The sequence below is a fragment of the Abramis brama genome (genome assembly GCF_963993115.1).
Source record: "Abramis brama genome assembly, chromosome: 9".
Classification (NCBI taxonomy): Eukaryota; Metazoa; Chordata; class Actinopteri; order Cypriniformes; family Leuciscidae; genus Abramis; species Abramis brama.
This window is the reverse complement of record NC_139971.1, coordinates 24,092,593-24,116,263: the sequence shown is the minus strand read 5'-3', so window position 1 is coordinate 24,116,263 and position 23,671 is coordinate 24,092,593. Positions and strand designations below refer to the sequence as shown.

Below are 23,671 nucleotides of genomic sequence, written 5' to 3'. Positions count from 1 at the left end.
TTTTTCAGCTTGACTTGTGCAACATATGAAATTTGTTTGTAAAATTAAAACAACTCCCAACAAAACATGTTTTCTTTGAAACATTTCGATTAAAGAAATAAATTAAGACATTTTTCTTAATGAATTTTATTTGACAACTTAGTGCAGAGCAGACCAGGAACATGACAAAAATATCAACATCCACTTTTTATTTAGACTTTAAATTATTTACGCTTCACCCTTATGTTAGCTCAGTTGTGATAAAACTATCTAATACGATTTAAATCTTTTACATATATTAAGACATATGTTAAGAATATGAAAATGTATCGCATAGGAATGATGTTCAGTATGACAGTACCTGAAAGGGAAAATCACAGATGAAGTTCATATGTTGGTTCATTTATCTTAACTTGAACATGAAATTGTAGAGGAATGCCAAGGTCATGGGCTCAGCGTACAGGATAACAAAGCCTAACCTTCAATGTACAGTCACTTAAAATAAAAGTAATTCCTATTGCAACATTTGTGTTAGCTTTGAGAATGCAACACCATAAAGTGCCTAAAGCAACATAACATACAGCAGTTAACATTCAAATCACATGATGTGCCATTTTCTTGATATTTACATTTATTTTCAGGCATTTATTTTATGTTTATTTTTCCTCAATGAAAGTTGATTTATTGATAAGTGATTTTTTGCTTAAAATAAGAAAAAACTAGTTACAATTACATGTTTTTTTAAAAAGAAAAACATATATTCAAGATATATTCTCCAAAAACAAGTCTATTACAGGCCAATTTACGGGAGTGACAACCGGATTCTATAACCAGATTTGGACATAATCTTCAAAGCTAAAGTATGTAACATTTTCGGTGTTAAAGCCAACTTTCCTATCCCATCTTAATATGAGGAGAGATAGGCCATTCTGATGTTATTTCAATAACTGTGTACAGACCATAATCCTTTGACTTTTCTCTCTAACATGTCCTCTACTAACCAGCATTTGTTGCGCTGGGCCCTCAAATTACAGGACTACAATCTCCAGATCCAACAATTAATTTAGGGAGGAGTTTCCCCCTCCCCCCTCCCCCTTTACCTTATTTCTGTAAGTAAAATTTTGTTTATATAAATAATCTGGTGTCATCTTCACTCTGGGACAGAGGATTTAAGTGTGCTCTCGCCTTTCTTTTCCTCACTTTTTTTTACGCTTTTTCCTTTGTTACCTCCCCTCCTGACCCCTAGATGGGTAGGGGGACGTCTTGCCCTACACAAAAACATGCACTCGACTAATGGAGTGTGTTGGGGGTGGGATTATCTATTTACTGCATTCGGAAAGTTGTTTTGAAAATATTTATGTTTATTTTTGCAGTACCGTTCGGTGACTCTAGTGGCACAGAAACGACATCAAACTTCAGCTTTAAGTTGCCTATGTATCCTACTGATTGACTTTATATGGAAGTTTTTCCTAAAAATAAAGTATTATAAATCAAATACTCAAATAATAAATAAAATTCTCAAAATGTACATTTAACTTTGATTGCATCTCAAATCCAAATTCACAAATTCATTTACTTTGCTGATAAAGTGCATATATTTTGAGTGTATACTGTAGCAAATTGGACAAATAGTCTCTTCGATTTTTTCTAATCTCACTGAAATTAGAAATTGGAATTAGAAATTAGGCCTACTCCATAAATAGTTTACACATATTTGTAGACACTTTAAACAATTAGACATCTTAGAAATGAAATGTTACACGTTCAACCTCTCCGTTTCCAATCATTTTTTATTGACATATTAAAGTTTTCCCTGATTCAGCAATAGCTGTCTGTCATGCTGTTTGAATTGAAGCTGAAAATTAAATTTCTGTCATTAATTACTCACCCTCATGTTGTTCCAAACCCGTAAGACATTTGCTCATCTTCGGAACACAAATGAAGATATTTTTTATGAAATCCGAGAGCTTTCTGACCCCTCCATATACAGCAATGCAATGACCACTTTCAATGGCCAGAATGGTAGTAAAGACATCATTAAAATAGTCCATGTGACGCATGGTTCAACCTTAATGTTATGAAGCGACGAGAATACCTTTTGTGCGCAAAAAACCCCCAAAACAACGACTTTATTCAACAATCTCTTCTCTTCCAGGTCATTCTCCTCCAATGTTGACGTAGTGTCAATGTTGACGTAGTGTCAACATTGATGTAGTGTCAATGTTGACGAAGTGTACACTATTGGCCGACGCTGGTCATGTGAGCACAACGACACATGCGCGTGATGCTGGCGCAGGAGCTGGCCAATAGTGAGGCGGCGTTCTGACGTAGCAGAACATGTACACGTCAACATTGGAAGAGAATGACGTGGAAGAGAAGAGATTGTTGAATAAAGTTTTTTCAAATTTTGCGCACAAAAAGTATTCTCGTCACTTCATAACATTAAGGTTGAACCACTGTAGTCACATGGACTATTTTAACAATGCCTTTACTACCTGGGCCTTGAAAGTGGTCATTGCATTGATGTCTATGGAGGGATCGGAAAGCTCTCGGATTTCATCAAAAATATCTTCATTGCATTCCAAAGATGAACGAAAGTCTTAGGGTTTGGAACGACATGAGGGTGACTAACTAATGACAGAAATTTCATTTTTATGGGTGAACAAACCCTTTAATAGCCCATTTACTGTTTTATTATTTATTAGTGTTTTGAATTAGCTTTTATTTTTATCTTTTCAGTTTTCATTTTAGAAATAGCAGTAGCTTAAACATTTTATTTTGGTTAGTTGCCAAGGAAGGCAACATTTCAAATTTTAAGTTTTTTTTTTTAATGTAATTAAATGTCAGTTAGGCCGTGGAAATGCCTTTGTGCTGCAACTAGCCTAACTGTTCCGACAAACCTCTTTTCAGAAATTAATGAAAACTTAATTAGCCTATATATTTTCCCAGGGATCTCCAGGGACTGTCATTTTGAAAGGTTTCTTGCAGAAGCAGACCTTAATTATCTTTACCACAAGTGCGTCAATTATGCAGCATGATTAGAACGCGAATAGAATAGAGCATTCTCTGGTCAAAGAGCAAGTATATATCGTGATTTAGTCATTCACATTCTATTATGTCCTTCGGAAGGGTCACAAGGTCCTTCTATTTATACAACACAAAATGGTTCCATATATTATCACATTTACCGTCACACGTAGATTTCACTCGTGTTCAGTTTGGTCACGCGAATTCACCGCGTAGACCAACAGAAAGCTGCTTGCTTGATTGAACGTGACTTCCGTGTGAGCTGTTTTGCCCGCGAAATTTCTCTCAAAGGAACAATGTTGCTGTGTTCGAAATCGCCCTCTATACCCTCATTCACTATACATCAACTTATAACGTTAGTCCACTTGAAGGAGTGAATGAAAACGAGTAAGTGAATTCGGACAATGAGTGCACCGGAAGGGCTAACGTTACCACTTTTGAATAGTTTGTGCTTGCTGTTTAATAACTTGAAACGTAGCAAACTGGCAGCTCCAGTAGTAATGAAAAGATTTATCCTGAACTCTGCTATGGAAAGCAGCATGTGTAAACCATAATTAAACAATTGAATAATCAGTTAAAAAGGAATTTATACCTGTATATTATGCTGGACCAGCGCGGTTTGGAAAATGGAAGAATGACTGATTCAGCTCTGCTGCGGCGCCATCTTCTGGTGAGACGTGGGAATTAATTCGGCGTGCAACTCTCACAGTGCATTATGGGTATTCTCTAGCCGTTGAGCGTACATCAATTGTACACTCGTTATTGCGGTGCATTGCGGGATTGAATGAGTGCACTCAATAACGCCCACTATGGTTTCGGACACCACTACAAATGGCTGTCCCTTCAAATAGTGCCCTAAGGGTATGCGGGGCGATTTTGGACACAGTGACGACTACTATGTCAGAGACTACAAAATGGACACTTTATTTACATCAACATCGATGACTGTCATTCATTATAAGGTTCGCTTCCCTGAGTGAGGCCCTGTCATGGTTACCCCAAAAACCTTTGTAAGTAGCCTGAGATTTTTTTTTTATTCATGCTCAAGCATATTATAAAGTGGTTGATGGTGATTAAATTTTTTCAGATCTTGCTTTAGCTTTCTTGCTCTTGATGCTTCTTCTGAAGCCTTGTCCTGCCATGAAGTAGAGGATGGGGTCGATGCAGCTGTTAGCGCTGGCTAGAGGTCGCGTGATCTTGTAGGCCATGCTGGCATACTTCAGCATCGAGCAGCTCACCTGTTTGTCCAGGTAGCGGAAGGTGTAGTATATACTGCGGTTCACATGAAAAGGCAGGAAGCACAACATGAAAACCAGAAGCACAATAATGATCATCTTCACCGACTTCTGCTTGGAGCGTTGTGACATTGGTCCTTCGCCAACACCGGGTTCCTGAAGTTTCCTCACCATCAGCCCGTTGCAGACCAGCACCACCACAAATGGTAAGACAAACAGCAGGAACATCACCACAGAGCTGTAGACCAGAAAGTCATTGAAGAGCTCCTTGCTGGTGGTGTCGTAGCAAACCCTTATGCCACCATTATCTTTCATTCTGGAGAAATAAAGGATCGGGGCCTGAAAAATTAGCATTGTCGCCCATATTCCCACAGACACCAAACGAGCCCGACGGCCGCTCATCCAGGACAAAGAGCGAACCGGATGGCAGACGCCTAAAAATCGGTGCAGGCTGATGCAGCTGAGGAAGAGGATGCTTCCGTAGAGGTTCGTGTAGAAGAGAAAGCGAATCAGCTTACACATCGGCTCGCCGAACGGCCAGTCGTTCTCATCAGCGTAATAGTAGATCAGAAACGGAAGGGTGAGGATGTAAAGAGTGTCACAGACGTTGAGGTTGATCATGTAGATGGTGCTGGGATTCCAGTGTTTGGTTCGAAACAAGATGACGTACAAGGCGGTGATGTTCAAGCCCAGGCCAACCACAAATACCAGAGTGTAACTCACCGGGAGGAGAATGTACTTAAAGCTCTCTTTATAATCACAGTGATACTGATCGGTGCCATTGGTTGTGCCAGAGTTGTTAAATGTTGCCATTCTGATCTAGATCTGTCAGAGAAAAAGACAATGAAATCAATGATTTCTAAGCAATGAGATATGAGATTTAAGACGATGGACCAAATATTAAAAATTAAAAACGGACCATTTTATATATATAAAATGATTCAAATTGCTTAGAAGCAACACAAATCTGTTTAATGTGAAAACAATTAAATATGTTCAATTAAAAAGTATGAAGCTGTTGAACAAGCAATATTCATTTAGTTAAAATGTATGAGATTGAAACAAGTTGAATTAATTTATAATAAATATATAATCCTGGTTATTGTGTACACTTTGTTTATTAGTGCTATTACAGAAATCTTACCAATTTAATTTATATACGACTGACAAATATGCATCACATTGAGGTTGTTCATAACTTTTCAACATTTTCATTTTCATCACAAAAGTTTGGATTTTGACAGGTATTTTGTTAAAGATCAACATGCATTAGTTTGCATACATCACCATACAAGTTTTTCACCTAATTTTTTGTTGTTAACAGAGCGTTTCTAAGTATGTTACTACTGCCCAGGGCAAAAAAAACCAAAAAAAACAAGCTTTTAAAGTAGCACTAAACGATTGTTCTGGTAATAATACACCCCTTATTACAACACATATCGATCAGTGATCTGAATTAAGTCAGAAAGTAGCTCATAACTCGCTAAGAATTTCCTCAGAACTTCCTCCAGTATTTGTTGTAGATTGTATCAGCATCAACTAATATGACTCAAACTATTGGAACATAGCAATAAGACAGATTTACAGTTGCATAATCTTTCATTTAGTTGCTCCTCTTTAGGATTGAGTTTGAAAATTAAACTAAACTAAATAGTATTGCATTATATACTGATATTAAATAACATAATCCTAATTTAGTACATCACAGACATGCAAAAAAATGAAAGATTTTTTTTTTTTTTTAGTAACTCACATACTTGCATTGGTTCCTTCAGCAACCAACAGTTGTGTCTCCTTACAGTTTGCACCTACATAGACCTGTTTTACCTCTGCCTGTTTATACTGCATTTCTCCATGGTGGGCGTGTTAACATGCCTCAGCCTGCTCTTATAGGCCGCTGCGTCAGCCAATAATATGTCAATCATTCAGAGGGACTCATATCCTGTAACATGACTGGATTGAGGGAGCTACTGTACCTGAGGTTTATAACAGGAATTACTGAGAACACATCTGTTTATCAAGACTGTTTCAGTAATCTATTTCAAACTAATTTCAGATCACACACACACACACACACACACGTATATATGCAGTATATGCTTTTCAAATCTCTTGAAAATCCTTTTTTTTTTTTTTTTTTGCATATTGGTGATGCCTAATATTGGTTCTTGCAAAAGAGCAGCATGAACATTCTGCCTAACATCTACTTCTTTTGTGTTTTGCAGAAGAAAGAAAATTGTTCAGTTTTGGAATGAAATGAAGGTGAGTAAAATGAGGACAAATTTAAAATTCTGAGGTGAACTATAAATCTAATAAACTTATTATTGGATTTATCTGCTCTAACAACTTAAAAACTGCCATGTTTGCATTATGACTTGTTTCAGAAAAGTGCCCTTGGCAAGAACCCCGAGTCTGGCAAAGGAGAAAGGCGTATGCTAATTATCAATAATTAACGTCTTGGCCTACAGTACAGTGAAGAGAATTTCACACAGCCTGAAAGATTTTCTTTGAAAAGGGGATTCTTAGCTTTTATACTCTTGGTAGTTATTTTAAATGACACTTTTTAATGTTATGTTCTTCCAGTACATGTTATCTAATCTAATCAATTTAGCTTGAAAAAAAAACATTTTGTTTAGATGTTACGACATGAAGCATATTGTTAGTGTTCCCGAATAACCAGTTTACTGTGCAAATACAACAAAATATTCAGCCCACTTACAAAACCTTAGCTCCTGCAAAAAAAAATGAAATGAATGCAAAACCACAGAAACAGCAAAGTTGCACTAACCTGTTCCTTTGTTCCTCTCAGGTTGAATTCATCTATGAGAACTTTACAGTTCCAATGCAAGGATAAAACAAGACTCATTTGATTTGCATGAGGTCTGTCAGCTTCACTTCTGTGACTCGAAAGAACAAACGGCAAGGTGTTCGACTGCTGTCTTACTTGCCTCACAAAATTGAATTAATTATTACCCTAAGCCAGAAGAGTTATGAACCTGAGCTAAACTTTATTTGGTCAGTCTCTGCACGTACAACAAATATTTAGGCACACTTGACTGAATTTATGTTTTCCATGATCTTAAAAAACTTTCTTTGCTTTCTGATGCAGTCAGTTTTGTAGGACAATTTGGATCACATATGCATTGCTTTTCTTTTTTAAATGAACATTTTTAATAGACACATTGGAGTGAATAGTGAAGGAAGATCAGTGCCCAGCGTACATATGAGCTCCTTCATAGTTTAAAAGCATTCAGCTCATGAAGTTGGTTGATAAATGTCCAAAGTGAGCAGAGAGTTTTCATTGTGACACGTTTTGATCACTGCATCTATTCATCAGTTTTCCTCACTTTACAATTATTTTAATACATACAAAATGGTCATAATAAAGATGGAGTAGTTTTGACTGCTCTTTGGAGGCGTGTTCTCAAAGGGGTGGTTGATTATGATTTCACTTTTTTAACTTTAGTTAGTGTGTAATGTGTAGTGTGTGTTTGAGCATAAACAACATCTGCTAAGTTACAATGCTCAAAGTTCAAAGCAAAGGGAGATATTTTATTTTACAGAAATCGCTTTTTAAGGACTACAACAAATGGCTGGTAGGGACTACACAAGCTTCTTCACTGGTTAGTGATTAAATTTACATAAACCCCGCCCCCGGGAACCTGATTAATAGATTATCATGACAGAATGCTAATCAATGACTAGAAGAATGTTAACTCCACATAAGCTACATAAATTCATCAACTAACCATTCAGAAATGTCCTGTTACATTAATCCGTGTATCATTCGTTCAGTCGTTTTTTTATTTAATATTGAAAGTAGAAAAATGAGAAAACGGTTCTTATTTCGTTTTTGAATTTTTTTCAAAAAAACGAAAAACAAGAATTCAGCTTTAGTTTTCATTTTCGTTCTGAGGTAGCAAAATTAATAAACAGCTGGAATATTCGATTTCTACACGTGGGCGGGAATTAAACGCCCCGTTCCTCTGATTTGTCAGCCGAAGATCAAACTGTCCCGTCATCACTTCTTCCTCAGTTCTGCACTGCAGAATAAGAGTCCTCCGTTGTGTGGATTCTTAACGCGTTTATTGCAACTTTTTCATCTTTTTTCCATTAACCAGACTAACGAATGGCTCCACACAACCCGTACTGGGGAATAGACTAGACAGGGCTTTCTTCTTTGTAGACCAGAGTTCTCAAGTGCCAGGGGTTTGCTATTTTCCTATTTTCCGAACTGTAAAGTCACGTTTTTTTATTATTATTTTTTTTATCATGAACCACGCTGTGTTTTATTCCTAAGTGACTATATAATGCATTTTACTTCAAATAATCTAAATGTTGACTTTGAAAAGTAGGCGCGTCAGAAGGCTATTCACTCTATTTTGGTTCATTTTTGGTGTGCGCCAGAAAGATATTCAAGGAGGCTGAGACGCGCTAAAGCAGCGCATCATGTTGTTTTCTTTATTTTTCAAAGGCATGACATTTTGTAGTAATTTTGAATGTACACAAATAAAAATATATATTTTACTGTTTCGAATGACAGAGTATTAAACGACAGAATATTAAGTTATTTCCCCTGCTGAGCAACAAATCCAAGTGATGGCGCTGGCGCATCGCTCGCTCACACAACATCTAGGCTATTATCAGTTCACTTCTGGCATTGCTAACTTGACATCGCAGCCTGCTCATTATTAAAATAAAACACAGTCAACCAAATATATAAAAAGTTATTCTGCTTAATTTAATTGGTCTGTTGTACAATATAAAGGCTGTGCCGCACAGTCCTACTTGCTGTTATTCCAAACTCATTTCCCTTGCTGTGAAGATGATGATTTAGCCTATAGGCCTACGTGTATATTGGGACTCGATTGAAGTATAAAGCCTTCTTTACATTACTAGTTAGCATCCAAATGTTACATTGCAAATATGGAAACTTTGGACCGAATGAGAGATGCGCGAAACCAACGTCGGTACAGTTTCAGTTTCGATTCAAATAAATTTGTTTAGGCTTGGCATTATAGGCTAAATGTTGTTTATATAAAGGACACAATAGGCTATTATTATAAGCTATTAGGTTATATTTTTATTATACGTGGCTACTTATTTTTCATTCTTGTTTTCTGAATACCATTCCTTTAAGGATTTGACATAGGCTGCAGTAAGGGGAAGTAAAATACGCATAGACATAGCCTATATGTTATTAATAGTGTTTATAGCCTAATGTTAATGTTGCATTTTATTTACCGGTCTTTTACACTATTTCTGAATAGGCTAATAATAAAATGCGTTTGTTTCCACAAGCGCACATCTTTGAGATATAAATTAATACATTTTAATAAAAAACAAGGCCTACATTAGAAAAACTCAGAAGAGTATGTATTTTAATATCTCTGTTGTTCTCTGTTCTCCGGTTGTTAGATAGTCAGTCTGAATGACAGTTCATGCGTTTACGTTAATATAGGCCTATTATATAGTCAATGCATTATTCTTTTCTTTTTGTATTAGTGTTAAAAATATTTAATTTACAATTAATTATATTGATTTATATCTTCATTTATTATTATTTTTTAAATTACTGGGCGAGGGCGACCATGGTAGGCTAACAGCCATCATTTAGGCTACCCTGCATACCCAGCTGATGCAAAGCGTAGGTGAATTTATATCTACACAGAAGAAAGCCCTGTCTATTCCCCAGTACGGGTTGTGTCAAACCATTCGTTAGTCTGGTTGTTTGATGAAAAAAATATGAAATGTAGTTGCAATAAACGCGTTAAGAATCTGCACAACGGAGGACTCTTATTCTGCAGTGCAGAACTGAGGAAGAACCTATTTTTTTACAGTCTATGGGAAGAACTGATGACGGGACAGTTTGATCTTCGGTTGACAAATCAGAGGAAAGGGGCGTTTCATTCCCGCCCACGTGTAGAAATCGAATATTCCAGCTGTTTATTAATTTTTCTACCTCAGAACGAAAAACGAAAAATCAAAAAAGGAACTGTTTTCTCATTTTCCTACTTTCAATATTAAATTAAAAAACGACTGAACGAATGATACACGGATTTACATTCTACAAGTTGTCACTTCTTCTTGAGTCTCCATCTTTGTCCAACTGCAGTTTGAACATAAAAGGCTAAACCTTTTTTAAATTTTCAGTGCATGTCTGCATGATGTAATCAGATCTGCTAACACACTGTGTTGAAGCTCCGCCCTCTGTGCCGGGAGCAGCAGCTCATTTGCATTTAAAGGGACACACACAAAAACAGCGTTTCTGCTCACCCTCAAAAAGTGACAATTTTAACATGCTATAAAAATTATCTGTGGTGTATTTTGAGCTAAAACTTCACATATACACCCTAAGGACATCAGAGACTCATTTTACATCTTGTGAAAAGGGCATTATTAGACTGGGTAAACCCAGCCCGATCTGACGGCGATTTGATTTCGCCCTGCAGCTCAGGCTGGAAACCTGTACATTCTTCTATCCTGCTTCCGTTACAAATCTGCGGGGACCAATCACAAACTGGCGTATCCACCTGGCACGCTATTGGCGGGTTTAAGACGATGACGTCTCTCGCATGACCGTCAGTCCAGTTCCTTTTAACCTCTCGACGATGCTCAATGGCTTTAGTTTAGCAAACAAATCGCTCGAGCACAACCAGTAAAAATCGCTCAATGCCATTGCTGCTTCTGCAAACCGCTGATCAATGCTACAAACCAACACGTTTATTGACACGTTTCCTGCCTGGAGTTTTCGCGTCGCTCTGCAAAGTACGTCACCCTGGTTGGTCTGATTGGTTGGAGGACTATCCAATTGTGTACAGAGTCATTTGAACTATGCCCGTTGATCATGCCTCTTGTGCAGTAGAAAATACAGAGCAGACTCCCCAGACTAATGTTCAATCTTAAAAACTTTTGCTTGGTCTGGTGATAGCCAGACTAGGGCATTATATGACCCCTTTAATTTCTTCCATTGTGACAACTAGTCACTGCATATTCAGAGAGATTTACATTGTGGAAAAATAATAAACTCACTGTATGTTTAACCCTCATCCTTTCCTTGTATATTGAAACAAATCCTTCCCTGATCCGAAGCCTTAAAATTATACTTTTTTTTTGGTCCAGAAAGCTTATATCATTACATATTGTTAATATATATATATATATATATATATATATATATATATATATATATATATATATTAAATTTAATGCAATTTTTAAGAGATTCTTTTTTTGTTATTTTTTATTTTATATAATTTTAAATGACTAGATTTTATCAATAAATAATATAATTTAAGCACATTCTTTCAACTTAAACTCAAAATAACTCACATTTTAATTCAGCTCAAAATATCTCACATCTGGTGTCTTTGCCGACTTCTTGTGGGAAAAAAAAAAATTATATATATATATATATATATATATATATATATATATATATATATATATATAACATGAGATTTCATGACTCTTGCCACTAGATGGCCTTATAATCTTTATATGTAGCAAATGAGCTGTTCCCCTGGGTCCTAAAGTCAGTTATTCAGTTTATTTATTCAGTATGCATTCAGGTATCTGTTTAGTATGGATATAAAAATCTCTTTTTTTTTTTTTTTTTTGGTAAAGTTGTAGCATGTTTAGTTTTAATTTTGACCTTTTTTATTTAGGTTTTTCTATATATACTGAAGTGTCAGATATTGTAATGATTAAAGTTAGTAAGGTGTACAGCATGGGGGAAAGTAAAACCTTAAAGAATATTTATTTGAAAATGCTGATTTTATTTCAGAATTAAAAATGCTGTTACAGCTTCAAAAATGCTGTTATAATTTCACCATTTTCACCATTTTTTTTATTTCAACCACATAAACTCCTCGAATCCAGTCAAATTTTGTGTGTGTGTAATCCAGGTTTCAAGTGCGACAAAAGTCCTAAGCTCCTAAACTCCGATGAACACTCAATTGTTTATTTTATTTTATTTTTTTATTCATTTTGTGTCAAAATGACCCGAGTAGGGGAGCGCGGGGCACATCCTAACGCGGGGTTAGTTGTAACACGCTTGTTTTAAATACTTCCGCACATGCTTGGATGACGAAACTTTGTTTATTTACTAGTTGCCATATCAACACTATATAGAAAAAAAAATCCGCCAATTTTTTTTATTTTTTTGGAAGATATCCATAGACATTTATTAAACCATAGCAAAAGTAAATTTCTTACTTAAATTAATTTTTCATCTCTATTTTTTGTTTATTTAAAATAAGACAAATCTGATATTATTTTAATCTCCAAGATGTAATTTAACAGTTGAGATAGTTCTTTAATGCTTCGCTAACTAGCAGAAGACACTAGCAGGGTTTAAACCCCAGTTGTGCAGGCGGGGGCATGTTGTAACACTGCGTTACAATGTGCCCCTATTAGAAATATGCTATTATATTCTATACTTTTATTAATTTTATTGAGAAAACGTGAGAAAAAGGTGAATAAAGACTGAGAGTCAATGTTCAGAAATTACTAATTATTTATTTGTTTTGAACTATGTTGTATAGCTGTGTTTTCATGTGTTCGTAGTCAAAACTCAAAAATGAGTTTATATTTAATTATTAAAAATTGCCATTATTTTATATGAAAAAGTTTTTTAATTGTATTTTATTTAGAAAATATTTTAGTTTGTTTTGTATATTTTTTTTATTAGATCAGATAACATTTTAAGCTGCCATATGTCATGTTACAATGTGCCCCACGACATGTTACAATGTACCCCACCTATGGGGCATGTTGTCACATTTCACTTCCATTCTTTCGGGGTATATCAAGAAAAAAGTATATACTGTATTAATAAAACAAAAACACATAATTGTACTAGACATGTGGGAAATTAATGTGGGAAAAAATAAATACTCTGAACCATAAGCAGATTTACACAAACTGAGAAAGTCAAAAAGCGTTAGGTTGTGCCCCGCTCTCCCCTAGAGGATGATGGGAGGTGCATCCATTTAGTTTCTTAGATCCGATTATTATGCATGATTGTGTAATATCCAATGCATGTGATTGGATAGGATCTTTGTTGCCAATAGCTATTATTCTTTCTTGTTGTCCTACAGTGGTGTTAGAATTTCCAGAACTGTTTGTCTGTATTTCTTTTATCTATATATATATTTTTACAGTCTACTATTTTTGCAAGTCTGCCAGAAGTAATTCAAAATGTGTTATGTTTTCATCCTGAGGATAAAGAATCTTTCAAATTGCGAATTGTACTAGCTTTACTATGGCCAAGGCCTACGTCATGAATATTAATGAACTCCTTTCGATGTTGGCGCATTCTTGGACTGTCCAATCAAAAAACTCAATTATTATTTAAATAACCAGCTGACTGTTGCTCACGTACTAACGAAGGCCAATCAGCTACTCCTAGTGAGCGAACGTCCCGTTACGTAATTAATATTCATGAGCTAAGCCGTCACCGTAGTAGGGTTCGTATAGCGGGGTTTGGTGTGTCCGGTCCGGGGCGCTGTTGGGCTGGTTTTACGGTTCGAGCCTGCTCTTTGGAGGCAGATTCTCGCTTTCATTACTTTCTCCCCTGATCCGCAGTGTTTGTTGAGCGTCTGCCCGACTGGACCTGCTTCATCATGGCCGTCTGAATTCAGATCTGAATCCCAGTCTGATCCCCTTTTCTTAATCATCAACCTCGATCGCGCTGGGTATCATTTCTGTGGGATTTTACTTCATTTGTGCCAATGTTCAAACATGCAGCCTCCGCCAAGAAAGGTAAGAAACCAACCTTAGAACAATGTATGTGTGTGTGGTTTTTTTTGTTTTTTTTATGTGTTTTGCAACATTGTTATAGGCTATAATCCAGAAGTTGCGACTTTCTTTCCAGCCGCTGTTTGTTTTGAAACGATGTATCTGTTTTTATTTGTAACGGAAACGATCTAACAAGAGTTTTCACCACCAGTACTGTTTTTATTGTTGTTTTTAAAGCAGCAACGGTGGTAAATAATCTTGAAATCCAGCAGATATCTTTAGCAGAGGTGATAGACGAGTGTTTTACGGGATGATTTGATCTAAGATAACGGTTAAACCATGCAGCCACGAGATTCGTCTGTTTTGTGTGTTTTTACTCGGATTGGAGTCACCATGCTTTTGTCAAATAGACGGATCAGTGATCCGTATTCTAACCCTAAAATCTGACATTTGGTTACACATCTCGCTTATATGTGTCCAAATGTCATTCACATCGTGGAAATATGAGTTGTAAAAAAAAATATGTCCTACAGAAAGATGTTTTTCTGTCTGTCTCACTCAGAGGTGACAGCAGCAGGGGTGTTGGATTTCAAACTCATGTCCCACAGGCTGTATGGAGGAATGTGAAATTCCCTCGCAAAAAAAGCATTGTATTATCATTCCACACACATTCGTGTGTTTTAATCAACAAAGCATTGCATCATAGCGTAAAATCCTTAAAGGTGACGTTTGACTTTTTGCAGTTGCTTTGTCTTGTGAAGAGGAGAAAGGCAGATAGCATGTAGCACAGGTTTACCCCACAAATAACCCCGTTATTTTCACAAAATTATGTTTTAAAATGCAAAGATGTGTATAATACTCGTTTGCTTTGGTCGTTGTAACGCTGATAATGTTTGCTTTGATTTAAATGCTCGATAAATGACGTTTAGCTCTTTCTACAGATGCAGGAGACAGTATGATTTGTATAAATGTGGTGAGCTTCAGAAAGATTAAAAGGTGCATTGTATTAACAGACAGTAAATATGTTACCTAATGTCTATTTTAAAGCAAATATCTGGTCTGATCTGTGTCTGACATCAGTGTTGTGAATATCTCCATAAATAACTGAATAGCTTCTCCACTGTAATAAATGCCTGTAAATATGCTGTTTTGTTGATGCACTGTTGCTTTCCTCTGACACAAATGCTGCTGTTAGTGTTTCCTCCGTCTCGGAGTAATAATCCTTCACCTGCACGGCTCAAAGTGTGGATGAGAGCCATGCAAGCCGGCTGTCATACTGTGTGTTATGGTGCAGCCTGCAACATTGTGTCCTGCTGACGCTGCCAGGGTTGGATGCCGAGGCGAGCTGTGTTATTTTCCATCCTCTTTGGCTTTAACCTTTAGGGAGTTGTTACAGAACCAATTATCTCCTCACCTGCCAAGTGGAGAACTTCTGTTGTAATTAACAGTTTCTCCCTAGATATTAGTCAACCTGCCCGGACTCTTTGGTCTGGTCCCGTTGGGTTTTTCTCGGCCGTGTAGTCGCATTTGGGTTGTGAACCTCAGGTAACCTTTGTGTTTTATTTGAACACAACATGATTAAAATCAGGACCATGACCATTTGTAGGGTGCTCCATGGACAGTTCTTAAAGGGATAGTTCACCTAAAAATGAAAATTCTGTCATTATTTACTCACCCTCATGTCGTTCCAAACCCTTAAAGGGATACTCCACTTTAAAATGAAAATTCTGTCATCATATACTCACCCTCATGTTGTTTCAATCCTTTATGATTTTTTTTCTTCTGCTGAACAGAAAGGAAGATATTTAGAATAAAGTCAGTAACCAGACAGTTTCTGGTCTCATTGACTTCCATAGTATATATTTTTTTCCTACTATGGAAGTCAATGAGACGGAAACTGTCTGGTTACTGACTTTCTTCTAAATATCTTCCTTTCTGTTCAGCAGAAGAAAGAAATTCATACAGGTTTGAAACAACATGAGGGTGAGTATATGATGACAGAATTTTCATTTTAAAGTGGAGTAACCCTTTAAGACTTTTGTTCATCTTCTAAACAAATGATGAATCTTTATGTGAATAACAATTACATTTAATCTGTCCATCAAATAAAGCGTTCTTGTCTCTTCAGAACATTTTGGACTAAACCGCTTCATTCATATGGGTTAGTTTTATGATCTCTTTATGAACTCTTTGAACTCAAAGTTTCAGTTGCGTAGCTGTCAATGGAGGAATAGAAAGCTCTCAGATTTCATCAAAATGTCTTCATTTGTGTTCCGAAGATGAATGAAAGTATTACGTATTTAGAATGACAAGGGTGAGTAAATAAAAAAATAAAAAAAAGTTTTGGGTGAACTAACTCTATAAATGCTCAGGACAATGGGTTTCTATGTAATATTTGTATATTTATTTTAGCAATGTGCAACTCAAGGGAGATTGTTATAAGAGCATTGATGGGTTATGATGGGTTTGCCAGCCTAGTCATACCAGCACAACGCTATTTATAGGTTTAATTAATGTTGTTTCATAACTGACGTGTTCTATATCATTTCATCCACAACTTTCAGTTCCAAATGTCAGCAGTTAAAAGTCTTAAACGAAACGACCACCTGCTTCTTTTACTGTTGACCTCAAAGCATTTATGTTTGCAAATTCCTTTAAATCGCTTTCCTGTAACTGGTCTAACACTACACTCTTAAAGTAAAAATAAAGGTTCTTAATTGGCATCTATGGTTCCATGAAGAACCTAGCATCCACTGAACCTTTCCATTGTTCTACAGAATGTTCATTAAAGTGGAAAAAAGGTTCTTCAGACAAGGAAAAAAATATTATTTTAAGAACTGTTTACAGAAAGGGAACCAAAAATGGTTATTTTATGCCATCGCTGTGAAACTGCCCCTTTTAGAACCTTTGTTATTAAGTTATTTCCAGTCAATGTAATTTTGGACCAGATACTATGGTATGTGAATGTGGTACTTATTCAGTACCATGGTATACTGCTCTAAATGTGTGGTTTTGCTGATTACTTAAACTTCTCGTTTTTGATTCTGTACTGAAGCAGATTTTATATAACCTTTTTGTGTAATAGTTTCTGAAGTCTTTAGATATCATTAAATATCTTAGGATGTGTCATGCCAGGAAACCATTCCCGTCATGCTAAGTAACACATTTTCCCCATAATAAAAATACATAATTCATCTTTACTGTTTTGTTATAATCATTTTAATCTGATCCAGATTACATAACTTGGAAACATTTCAGACATTTCAAAGCCTTGGAAGCATTTGAACTTTATGGTGATGCATTTCTTCCAGTATGTCCATGTCTGTGGAAAAAATGCAAATATCTGTTTTTAATTTTGGTACAGTTTTTATTCATTTAAAAATTGTTTCAGTTGATGTAATAATGTGTACTTTTAATAGGCAAGGCACTTTTATTTCTAGATCACGTTTAAAACAGCCACTGCTGACCAAAGTGCTGTACAGTCTAACAACTTTAGCTAAGAAAATACATAAACTGACAGGAACACACAAATTCATAAGATTACATTGATCCAAAAGCCAGAGAGAAAAAAATGTCTTCAGTGAGGAATTAAAACTATCAACCATAAAAATGTGTCAATTAGTAGTTTTAATAACGCATGTATGCTAAAAAAACCCTCTAAAATACTTTTGTGAGGAGATGATGTGTCAGTTTGTTCTTGATCAGGCTTAAATCAGGCCCGCAATTGCTCACCTTAGACTATTAAAGAGAATATTGAACCATATCTATATTAGTCTTAACTATAAGGTGATTTCATATTTATAGTGTAATATGGAATAGTTTAAAGCTTAATTGTGTTATGTTCATGCATTTGAAATAATTATTATTTTCAAACAGGTTTCCAGACTGGTCAGATTGTCCTGCCCACAAACTCACGCCATGTTTTGAGTTGCAGCATATCAATCTGGGACAGGAGAAAAAGTTTTAACACCCCAAAAATGACACACTTCAGCTTTAATTACTCTGTTGTGACTGCAAGTGACATTATACGTTTTTTTATAGAAAGAATCAACCATAAAAATGTTAGTTTCATTGCAGGGCTTGTTCTCTTGTTGTTTGGAAAGCTTGTGAATTTGCCGTTGTGGTGCATACAGCTGACTGGAGCTGGAAACACAATAATGAGCTCATGTGGGACGGTGTGTGTGTGTGTGTTTGTGCAACTGGCATGTGCCATCCTCTTCCTCGCCTCTAATGATGTCGTCTGCTCTTCAGGTAAAAGTGACACAGGAATTGAAGAACACTCATACGGAGCAGCTCGGCCGCCTGCACCTTAAACACCAGACAGAATGTGATTTATTGGAAGATATGAGGTAAGCCGTTAAATGAAAACACGCATGCATCCATAAAGGTGAAACAATTTAAACAGAACGCAGAGAGCGAGAGAATTCCCCCTTCTTTTGAAGACCACTGCGATCACAGGACCGGGATGTGACGAAGGCATTTCCTTTGGACTTCCTGCTCGCAGGGCCAGTCGTTCCCACAGCTGGAAGTCATAACAGTGCTGCTCTTCTCTTTTTTCCTGATTTTTTTTTTTTTTTTTTTTTTTCTCTCCTTGTCTTCTCTTAAAAGGGATTGAGGGCTGGTTCAGAACAGAGGGAGGGAATCGTGTTAAAACCACTGCTTTTGGACATGGAATTTATGTACGTGTTTTGTGTATATGTGTTTGTACATGCTTATGGGTGTTTATAATGATATTTGACAGTGGCACACCCTCACGAGGGAGCTGAGGACGAAAATGGCTGTGCAGGCATAATCTGCAGGCTATTATGGTGTGTGTTTGTGTGGTGGAGTGAAAAGAAGTTTCTGTCCAAAAGCGACCGAGAGAGAGGGGATGAGGATGGGTTAAACTGCATCATTTTTTTTTTTACAAGCGTTTAGTTGATGGATAGTCTGAAAAGTGTAATTTCTACTGCCACTAGTGGTAGGGTTAGTTTTTCAAATAAAATATAAAAAATAATGACTGTTTTCAATCTGGTTTACCATTGCATTTATATATTGCATGCCATATTCTCTGGAATATAAGTAACTTTTTTAACATCTGAAAAATGCTGCCCCTTATATTACAAAGCAAAATAACGCCAAGCACGCAAAAGTGCAATACACACTTTTATATTTGTGCCGAATGTTAGAAGTACTCAAACCCATATTTGTTTATATAGCACATTTCCTGCACGCCATTAGTTACTTAAAAAAAAATCATTTAGGTGTTTATAATAAATTGTTTATTAAACGCCACTATAATTTGTTGTTTTATACTTATTTTTTAAATTCCTGTTCTGTTGTGAATACCGTTAAATTTAAAGAATTTGTTGAGAAGTGAGGGGAACTAAAATACCAGCCCGTTCTCATCCTAGGGCGTCATATATTGACGCTTTTGACATTTCGTCTACATTGAACGCACATGGCACCCTTTAGCGTCAATATGAGACGCAGATAGAAATGGGCCAGAAGGCGCCTCCTAGCGGTCTAACCCTAACCCTACCCCAGACCTAAACCTACCCATAACCGAACAAAGCTCTGTGCATCTCATATTGACGCTAAAGGGTGCCATGTGTGTTCGATGTAGACGAAATGTCAAAAGCGTCAGTATTATGACGCCCAAGGATGAGAATGCGTTGAAAATACATGTTATGTTTATTAATGTTTGTAAATGTTTTGCTTTACTTACCGGTATTTTACATAAACTGTAAAAAAAAAAATATGGATGTAGTGTCGTGCACCCATAGGTTTCTGAAGAGCATTTTTGAAGCCCAAAGTGGGCTGAGCCGGCAGTCGCCATCTTGGCAGCGCGTCATCGCACGTCACTCCCGGATAAACGAAAATGGGCAAAGAGGCGGGATTAGCTGAGGTGACGTGATGCTAACAGACAAACGGCAGTAGTGACACTAGTAGTGACAGCGGCGGCAATCCACCTGTCACTCAAGTGGCCACGCCCTTAATTATACAGAACTTTAAGGCTTAATATAATTTAAATGGATGAGTTATAAAAAAATTCACCTCCTTCACAGTTGTCATGAAGGGCAAAATGAACTATATAGACCAAAACCACTTTTTGTACCAGGCTGTAAACATATTTTTTTCTGCTGTAAAGTTGAGTAACAGGGGTATGGGATTGAGGAGCCTGTCTCTAGCGGCCAGTCGATGAATTGCAGTTTAAAACACTTCCGTGTTGGATTCAAGAGAGAGACCGGAAGGCTGCCGCTTGGTGTTTTACTATATTTCTGAATATAAAAAATGTACTTTTTGTGACCTATCAGTGTTTTTTTTCTCTCTCATCAATGCAGTTTTGACCCTGTGCGACTTGTAGTCAGTGTCGACTTATTTCTGGAAAATACTGTATTTTGACATGAGAAAAATTAATACAGCCCAAGTAATAAAAGTAAACAAGTTCTCAATTCTTATTGAATGCAAGACAACTGTCAGTATTAAAATAAGAACTAAGAATCTAATTACAAGCAATGGGACAAATAAATACAAACCCCTAGTGTGCTGCTATCTTCTCCAAAGTTGTGATTACTAGATGTTTTAATTAAGCAATAATGTACTTGACAGACACCATGTTGTATTGTGAATATAGACGTGGCCGAACATGTTGCAATCGTTTCACTGTGTTAAAACATTTAGCCTTGACTATGTTCACAATATTAGCCACAATATCTGACCTGATTGGCCTCCTGTACATTTTTTGTTTATCGCGTCTGATTCTTAATTTTAGAAGTCTTATTTGTCATACCTGCTGTTTGGAGAAAGGACAAACTTTATTCCATGCAATCAGCAGAGTCTTTGCATCTCTACACAGAACAGCTAGCAGCACACTTTAAAAGCTTTACGCCTCATAGCTTGTCATTCAGCTTGTATTTCTCCTGTCCTCGACTACAGACAGTATATATATAAAAAAGAAAATAGTGAGACATGAGTCCGCTAACCATTGGGAATCCACATTTAAAGGTGATGCTTGTTATTGTTCTTGATCTTAAAGTGCTTTGTTTAATGTGCAGGAACAACTCTAAGAAGGCTATTAAAATATTGATCTGTTTGTTTGAGGTCTGTCATAATGGAAGTGAAGGTTGAAATACATGGAAAATCTGTTTGGAAACTATTAACTCTTAAATTTTGCAATATTGTCACTATTTGCACAGAAACTACACACTTTACCATGAATTTGGTATGATACCATAGACTATGAGAGATGGAAAAGCGGTCTGTTGAGGATTTCATTATGTCTAACTTGCAATAGATTTTTGTCCCTTTAAAAATTAATAGAAAGATATTCTTTCAGTGTTGACTTTTTGATCAATGCAGAGTGGACTGCATTTTCATATAAAGCCTATTGAGACTAAAGACCATGAAACATATTTAGCCAAATCAGACTAAAGGCACGGTCACGGTTACTGTTGTTCAGTGATTTTTCACGGTGGAAATCGAGTCAGTTCAATTGGAATCTGTGTATTTTCGGCTGAGGGATTTCCTCACACAGGTTTTGGATGGGGTTCAAGTTTGTTATGCAAATTTGCCTGCATGTTTGAACAAAAAATAAATAAATCAGCTTGGTTTGACTTCGGTGTGATCTGTGCTTCATGCATCACTACACTTTTTTTTTGCAGAAATTTCTCTAATGTTACTGCAACCTTAACCAAGAAAGGGACTGGGGTTGTGCAATTGATCTGTTCTTTCAATTTGTGCTGTTTGTGTGTCGAATAAGGTAGACTAGCATGGGAAGATTATTACAGATGCCAAAGCTCATTGCTACATTAATTACATTACATTTCCATGGATTTAAAGTTGACTTTATGATCTACTCCATTCTCAGTGTCAAAGACATTCATGGATTCGGACTTTCTCCTCTGTTCTTTGTTGCTCTGTCTGACTCTTGCTGACAAACACATACACAAACATTCTCAAGGTGGTCCAGTGGGATAAGTCGATGTCTCGGCCACGAGTCAAAGAGCCCCATTGATTGAGCTTCTGAGTTTGATCTTCCTGTTTACCCACTGGCCCACTAATGCTCTGACCATAATAACTCAGACATGACGTAGGACGGCCGTGTGAGCAGATATATTATAACTAGAACTACAGTACAGTCATGCTCACACTGTCTCAGATATATTTAAGGGTGAGTTCATAGTGTATTTTGGGAAGTACTGCTGACTCTTACAGACTGGAACGCTGGTGTCGGTAGTAACTTCAAACATGAAGGTCTCTGCTGTAGTCTGTGTGTTTTTATTTCTCCTGTTGCTCACCCGTTTGCAAATACGCAGACGTTGATCTGAGCACTTGGCCAATTGAACATACTTGCATCCGTTTACTTGTTAACTGTGTTGAGGGAACTTCCTGTTCATTTCTGCCATCAGGAATGTAGTGTAGGAGTGTAGGTGTGACATCAGTAGCGAACAGCCAATCACACGCTGAGAAAAAGTGAAACTCATTCAAAACTCATTGAAATGAATTTCTCGCGAGAGAAGCAGCGCAATTCACTTATTAAATAAAAGTATTAAAATATTTCGAATTTAAACAAATTTACACAGCAAGAATCTATGAAAGAGGACAACTAAAGGAAAAAGTCTCGCTACTTTATATCAGTGCAAGTAAAAGTTGTGAAATTAGTTTATACAGTTGATAAAGGTATAGAGAGAATTGAACATTTAAGCTCACATGTAGTCATTTTATAGCTTCATCTATTGATTCTAAAGCGGATTTATATTACCTTTTATATATTTATTCATTTAAACTCTGCGTAATAATAATTGATGAACTAAAATTGTACATGTGTGATCGATTAAGGGTATAATAATTACATAAATTATATCTAAATAATACAAATGTATTATTCTATATAAGCATTACTAAAAGCCATAAATTTGGAGTAGAAACAAACAGGTGGAGTGACTTTATCGCTTCAGACATGTCACTTTGCTCACAGCTGATTGGTCCAAGTTCGGTTTGCAACCTCTTACCTGGAACATAGCCTGCCCCGGACCAGGCTGTCCGTGGAGCGTTAGTTACTATGACGATGAACTCTGCTAAAAGCCAAACCACTTTCATGGTGCCTAAAACCCAGGGTTGGCGCAAACTGGCTTCATGGTATAGGCCCCTTTGATGTGGTTGCGGCATAATTTGACAACATTTTTGTGATTTTTTTATTTTATTTTATTTTTTATTTTTATTATTTTTTTTTATATATATATATATTCATAATTATGACTATAAAAATAATAATACTTACCATATATATATATATATATATATATATATATATATATATATATATATAATTTTTATTTTATTATCTAACTGCTCTGAGCTGCTCGTGTGTAAAAGAACACTCAGCGCATGAAACACGCAGTGCATACAGTTGGCTATATTTATTAAATTAAATCGCAAACATTTGTGCTAAGCCATATCATGTTTTCAGGTTGTTGTTTTTTTACTTACTCGTAGCCACATTATTGAGGATTCATTCATATCTGTAGTACAAAATACAAATGGTGTAGGATGATATATTTGCACAGGGCAGCGTTTGATGGACTATATCAGAGATGCCCTGATACTGCAGACAGGAAGACATGGGAGGGAGTTATGCACGAGGGATTGTGGGAAATGGTTGAGGAATCCTGTGTGATATTAAAGAGTTGAAAGACAGTTGTTGTTTC

At 36.4% G+C, this 23,671-nt stretch overlaps 2 protein-coding genes across 4 annotated transcripts in view; one reads left to right on the top strand and one right to left on the bottom strand.

The window, feature by feature from the left end:
- Positions 1-2,690: 2,690 nt before the first annotated feature.
- On the bottom strand, positions 2,691-6,061 carry p2ry2.1 (purinergic receptor P2Y2, tandem duplicate 1). 2 transcript variants are annotated; one of them, XM_084125127.1, is made up of 2 exons: positions 5,995-6,061; positions 2,691-5,066 (listed from the first exon to the last, which is right to left on the bottom strand). In XM_084125127.1, the coding sequence occupies exon 2, from the start codon at positions 5,052-5,054 to the stop codon at positions 4,080-4,082; it is 975 nt and encodes a 324-aa protein (XP_083981253.1). In that variant the 5' UTR covers positions 5,055-5,066; positions 5,995-6,061; the 3' UTR covers positions 2,691-4,079. The 2 variants fall into 2 exon arrangements, with proteins under 2 accessions (XP_083981253.1, XP_083981254.1); XM_084125128.1 differs by having other exon boundaries at positions 5,999-6,061.
- A 7,723-nt stretch (positions 6,062-13,784) lies between these two features.
- The window catches only part of fchsd2 (FCH and double SH3 domains 2), a 94,058-nt gene continuing 84,171 nt past the window's right edge, over positions 13,785-23,671 (top strand). Inside the window, exons 1-2 of one of the 2 annotated variants that reach the window (XM_084125009.1) lie at positions 13,785-14,006; positions 18,234-18,331. In XM_084125009.1, coding sequence (XP_083981135.1) covers positions 13,986-14,006; positions 18,234-18,331 — 119 coding nt within the window. In that variant the 5' untranslated portion in view covers positions 13,785-13,985. The remainder of the gene's footprint in view (positions 14,007-18,233; positions 18,332-23,671) is intronic. The other variant, XM_084125010.1, reaches the window with a different exon arrangement.

Excerpts from the sequence above, each read along its gene's own strand:
- p2ry2.1 (XM_084125127.1), bottom strand. The coding sequence starts at position 5,054 with ATGGCAACATTTAACAACTCTGGCACAACCAATGGCACCGATCAGTAT.